Source organism: Cucurbita pepo, chromosome LG14 (assembly GCF_002806865.2).
Source record: "Cucurbita pepo subsp. pepo cultivar mu-cu-16 chromosome LG14, ASM280686v2, whole genome shotgun sequence".
NCBI lineage: Eukaryota > Viridiplantae > Streptophyta > Magnoliopsida > Cucurbitales > Cucurbitaceae > Cucurbita > Cucurbita pepo.
The window spans coordinates 5,842,499-5,848,150 of NC_036651.1; the positions used below are offsets into that span (position 1 = coordinate 5,842,499).

At 36.4% G+C, this 5,652-nt stretch overlaps 1 protein-coding gene across 1 annotated transcript; it reads right to left on the minus strand.

Moving 5' to 3' along the window:
- Positions 1 to 1,050: 1,050 nt before the first annotated feature.
- Positions 1,051 to 5,425, minus strand: LOC111810455 (exopolygalacturonase-like). Its single transcript, XM_023697163.1, has 4 exons — positions 5,078 to 5,425; positions 2,147 to 2,299; positions 1,358 to 1,873; positions 1,051 to 1,275 (listed from the first exon to the last, which is right to left on the minus strand). Exons 1-4 carry the CDS (start codon positions 5,423 to 5,425, stop codon positions 1,051 to 1,053), a joined length of 1,242 nt encoding a protein of 413 aa, XP_023552931.1.
- Positions 5,426 to 5,652: the final 227 nt, after the last annotated feature.

The window sequence follows — 5,652 nt, forward strand, 5'->3', positions numbered from 1 at the left end:
AGGTGGTTGATGGTTATTATCTCTTCAGTGAGCTTGCATGTATGCTTTTCGAGGATGCGTTATGTGCTCTAGATTATTGATGGACATTATTGCCTAACTTAGTTAGCTTATATACTTTAGAGAATGAATTCTTTATTATAAATGATTGATAGCATTATCTCCCTAAGAAAGCTTACATGAATATACTGAGTTAAGGATAGAGAACTAGAACTAGGATGGTTTTACCTTTGACCTAGGTGAAAAGTTTTTCAGTAGACTTAGAACCCTAGGATCGTGAGCAGCAATCAGTGGTAAAGACCTTAATGTTCCCAAAAACTAGACTAGCTCGTCTAGAATGTCCTAATTATGTGAGTTGAAGAATTAAACCATCTAGATGCCCTAAGAAACAAGTAAATCTCCATGTCATCCAAGAAAAGTTAAGAAAGTTTACAATGCTAGCAGCATGAAGGGTACATTGGAACCCAATTTCCTTCTATTTCCATCGATACCTTTAGTAGCACTACTCAGTGACCTAAGTCAAACCTAGTAGTGCTCCTGCCACGCGGTAGGTATCTATAAACACATACTATCGAGCTTGACCAAAATCACATAAGATGATGACATGTGTGGCAACATGAGGGGTTACAGTCGTGTGGAGAAACCGGTCAAGAACCAAAACCATAATTCCATAAATCCGTCATGAGAATGGAAGAGGGTCTATCTACCAAGTATTAACTAAATTCTTAACAAAAATTAATGATAGAATAAAATAAATGATTTTCAAACTTGTAGGGTCTAGAGTCCCTGGACTTTTCTTTTATAGGCTTATATTTCTTTGTTTTATTTTTAAAATTAGGTCACATTGTTTTATCTTTATCAACTTTTCTTTCTTCTAACATTATTTCCTTCTATTCATTTTTTTTCTTTAATCATAAAAATCTTCAAAATCTTCAAAATTATTTGATTTCAAATAAAACAAAAGGATTTTCTAAATTGAAAATAATAAAAAAGGAAGCCTTGGATTTTCTTCCTTATTGAAATGGCCCATCTAATTTAAGGAAAAACCAAGAATTAAAGGCAAGAGAAAGGAAGTTGTTTGCCAAAAGCAGAGCCCTTCACATTGTGACAAATAGAAGTTGGTTGGCCACCACCATTGAAGGTGAGGTTAATGTCTTGCAACAGTATGCCTTGGCATGGAAAAACTTGGCTGCATTCAAAATTTACTGCTACTTGGGTTGCTGAAGTCCCCCATATATCTTCATATCTCACATCTTGAATCTGCACTTTTGAGTTACTCTGTCGACCACAAACAACATTCATTGTAATACCATTTTCAGTTTTACTAAAACCTACTGATATCAAATTTGAATATATATACCATTTTATGTTTGTCACAGTCAAGACAATATTTTTGATCAATGATGATAGGATTTTTTACGTCTTTCATTTGGAGATTGATAAAAGTGATCTTGCTAACCACGCTAGAAAATGAAGATGACCATGTTTTGATCCTCACACCGTTAGTCGTGCCAACAAATGTGGAGTTTCTCACTGTGACTTCAGAGACATCTTCTTCATTTGGGTACTTCCCGAGGCTACCGATGCTAATTCCATGACCTGGACCACACTGGACGTCTGTTATGTTGATGAATTTACTTCCATGGTCAAGAGAGATGCAATCGTCTCCAGTGCCAATCATTGAATGCATAATGTTGACACCACTTGAGTTTGAAACGTGAATTCCATCTGTATTGGGGCTGTCTGCTGGAGCTATCACTGTAACGTGATCAAACGTGACATTACGACATCCATGCACAGCAAAATGGAACAACTTGCTATTGGACGATGTTATCTTTGCAATTCTCGCCGTGTTGACATTAAAAAGTTTCATAGTCTACATTGAACCAAACATTATATCATGCACAAGTATATTTTGGTGTACATTTAAAATAAATGTAAAATGATTGCATCGAGCAACCTAACAAATCTAACTTTTTTTTTATTATTATTTAAACCTCAAAATAGACTTACAATTGGACGTTTAGAAGTTTTGGATGACCAAGTTGAAGAACCACCGCCGTTCAAGTTGTCAGGACCGTCAACAAAAAAGTTGTCGACTTGATAAATACTCAGCCAATATTCACCGATGGGCGAAATTCTTGGCAACTGGAGCCAACAATTCACCTTTAATATTCAGACCAATGGATCCTTTACATGGACCTTCAAGCACCAACGGCAAAACCAGAAACCTCCCTTCAGGTACTAAAACTACACCACCTCCGTTATGTCGACAAGCTTCCCTCCATGCCCTACTTAATGCCTGTACAAACCAAATAATCTAATCTACTTTCAACAAAATACCTTAAATTTTAAATTTTATTATTTGAAAATTTAAAAAAAGAATTTAAGGCTGAATTTACCATAAATAATATAAAAATTATATTTACACATGAATAATCCAAAAAAAAAAAAAAAAAAAAATTGTTTTAAAAAATTGTTTTATAATAGCCGTGTTTCCAAGAATTGTATTCCATTTCGAAAATGGTATTTTTAAAATAATGTTTCTAATGCTTTTAATTTTCAAAAACTTTTAAAAAAATATAAAATGAAAAATAAAAATGTTACAAAGGTATGAAACATATACTAATATTGTAAATATGAACAAAAAGTTGTTTGAATCGAGCATACACTTTTACCTTCGTGTTATCCGTTTTTCCATCACGAGTTGCACCAAATTGGATGATATTGAACACTTTAGGTTGGGAATAACATTTAGGAATGAAAAGTAAGATGATAATGAACACTAAACATCCCATCTCCGATAATTTCAAATCCATTTTCTCTCTTTTCTCTAAGGTAATTGATTTTTTGTGTTTACTTTTCTTTATTTTTATAACAATATTTTAACAGCCAAAAAAAGAAATCTCTCACAATTGAGATTTTATTCTTCTATTGCAAAATTATGACTGTGTAATTAATGTCAATGAAGTTTTTAAGGAAAAATATCACTCTTTGTCTTCCTCAAATTCTCATCACGAGATTACTAACTTGTCTAGCTAAGTCAAGAAATCGCAGCCATAGCAACAACATTGGAAATACATAGAACCTCTAAAACTAGAGCACCTCCATTATTTGTATATTCGGCTCCATGTCATACTTAAAGCCTTACAAAATAAATGTCACGGCCTAAGTTTCGAGGTTTTGATTCATAGATCGTGATATGACTTACAAATTAAAAGTTTGAAAACAAACATCAAAACATTTAAAAGATGAAACAAAACATTTACCAACTAAACTGTTGTTAAAAGTTTATTATAAAATAAAGACCAAGGAGCTGTACACAAAAAAATAAAGGACAATAACCCCTAACACATAGGACAACGCCCCACGATGAATCTTTTTGTGACCGCATAGCTCCTGAACATTTTCCCACCTTTGCTATCAATTTGTAGTCCCCTAAAAAAGAATAGAGAGTTTTTAGTTAGTATAAACATACTAAGTTAATATACTACTTGTAGACTCTAATCACATCCTTGACCTAGTAAGTTATCACGATCTTTCATCTAGACTTTAGAAAGTTAGGGCCTAGGTTCTACAACTATGTGGGAGGCCTTAAAGTTTCAAACAAATGCTCTTGCTTGACACAAACCAAATCCAGGTCTGAACATCATTTTCTTTCTTTCATCAAACCCAATTGGGGTCGGAAAGTTATTCATCTTTTATGGCATCATGGATCTACTATACCATATATCTAAGTTCTTTAAACTTAGCTAGCTTACATTTACATGAGAGTGAATCATCGTTATCCTAGATCTGGGAGACGAGACCTCATCATAATCATCATCAAGCAAGAGAAGTCACAAGATGAGATGAAGAGGATTCGAATTGAGGTTGTAGCCAAAGGTGGTACCGCGTAGATAGCACAGATGACCGTGCAACCCACCCTACAAAAACGAGTTATTGATGCCCAGAAGTCTAACGAGCACCTCAGCAAAGGGTGGAATCAGACAGAAACAGAGAGACAATGGGGTATTCAATCTCTTCAAACACGTGCTTGTTGTGGCAAAACAGCTTGTGTGTTCCCCGAGATGAGAAAATGCTTAAAGACATCATGACTAAAGCCCATGATACCTCTTATATGTTCCACACAGGAAGTACGAAAATGTATCAAGATCTGAAAGGATGCTATTGGTTGTCAGGGATGAAGAAAGACATAGTGGATTTCATAAGTCGATACTTGACTTCTCAGTAGGTGAAGGCCCCAAGACAGTGCCCAACAGGATTGCTACAACCCTTTAATGTTCCTCAGTGAAAATGGGAAGCAGTTTGTATGGATTTCATCTCGGGTTTGCTAAAGACCAAGCATGGTTCCAACATAATTTGGGTAGTTGTAGACCAACTAACCAAGACATCTCACCTTATTTCAGGAAAGTTCACGTATCGAATGGATCGGTGGGCTCAGTTATATGCCAGAGAGATAGTACGTCTACAAGGAGTACCATTCTCTATAGTGTCAAACTAGGATACCAGGTTCACCTCACAATTTTGGTAAAGTCTTCAGAAAGTGCTAGAAACTCAGCTAAGGTTTAGTACAACATTTCATCCTCCGTTGGACAAACAGGCTGAAAGGCTGAATTAGATCTCAGAGGACATGTTGCAAGCCTATCTCATGGATTTCTCTGGATGCTGGGACGAACATCCACCTCTTATGAAATTTTCCTACAATAACAGTTATTAAGCAACCATCCAGATGGCCCCTTCCAAGGAACTATATAGGCATAGGTGTCGAACACCAATATTTTTGGGATAGGTAAACACGCTGCAATTATTGGGACCAGAGTTGGTTCATGTCACCAACGCAACGGTGTAGAAAATTAAGCAGAGAATACTTACACCGCACAGAGTCAACAGAAGAGCTATGCAAATTTGAGTAGAAGAGACCTCAAGTTCAAATTGGGTGACCATGTGTTCCTGAAAGTAGCTCTTATGAGGGAGGTGTTGAGGTTTGGGAAGAAGGGAAAGTTGAGCCCAAAATTTATATACCCTTTTAAGATTCTAGAAAGATTTAGGTCCGTGGTTTATAGGCCTACCACCAAACCTCGCCGTTGTGCACATTGTGTTCCACTTGTCCATATTGCGAAAGTACATGCCAGACCCTACCCATGTGGTAAGGCATGAAACGATTTCCCTTCTGAAAAACTTCTTTGAATTCCCTGATGATGTACAGTGAAGAGACTGTTTGCTCGTTACTGCAGTCTGTCACACTGGCTAAGAATGTGCATGGACCACTGCGAATCATCTTCCTAGCCTTTAACGTTGTGATGACACTTGTGGTTTTCTTAGAATTGGTTCCCTTGTACGTAAAGCTCTCCCCTAACGGGAGTTTGAGATTCACCATCCGATCCTCACAATCTATAAGAGTGTGATTCTCACTTAACCAGTCCATACCTAATATAACATCAAAGTCTTACATGCTTAATACTATTAGTGTAGCATCTATAACTCAGCACAATAGTGCGACACTACCTTCCTAAGGGTTCAAACTTTAAGTGGGCTAGCTCAATAAATCCCTCCTAGATAAATGAGTGCTTAGAACCAAAGTCAAATAGTATCAAAGCCAAATGACCAAAGACGAGTAATGTACCTGTCACAATTGCGTCAGGTTTGTCGGCT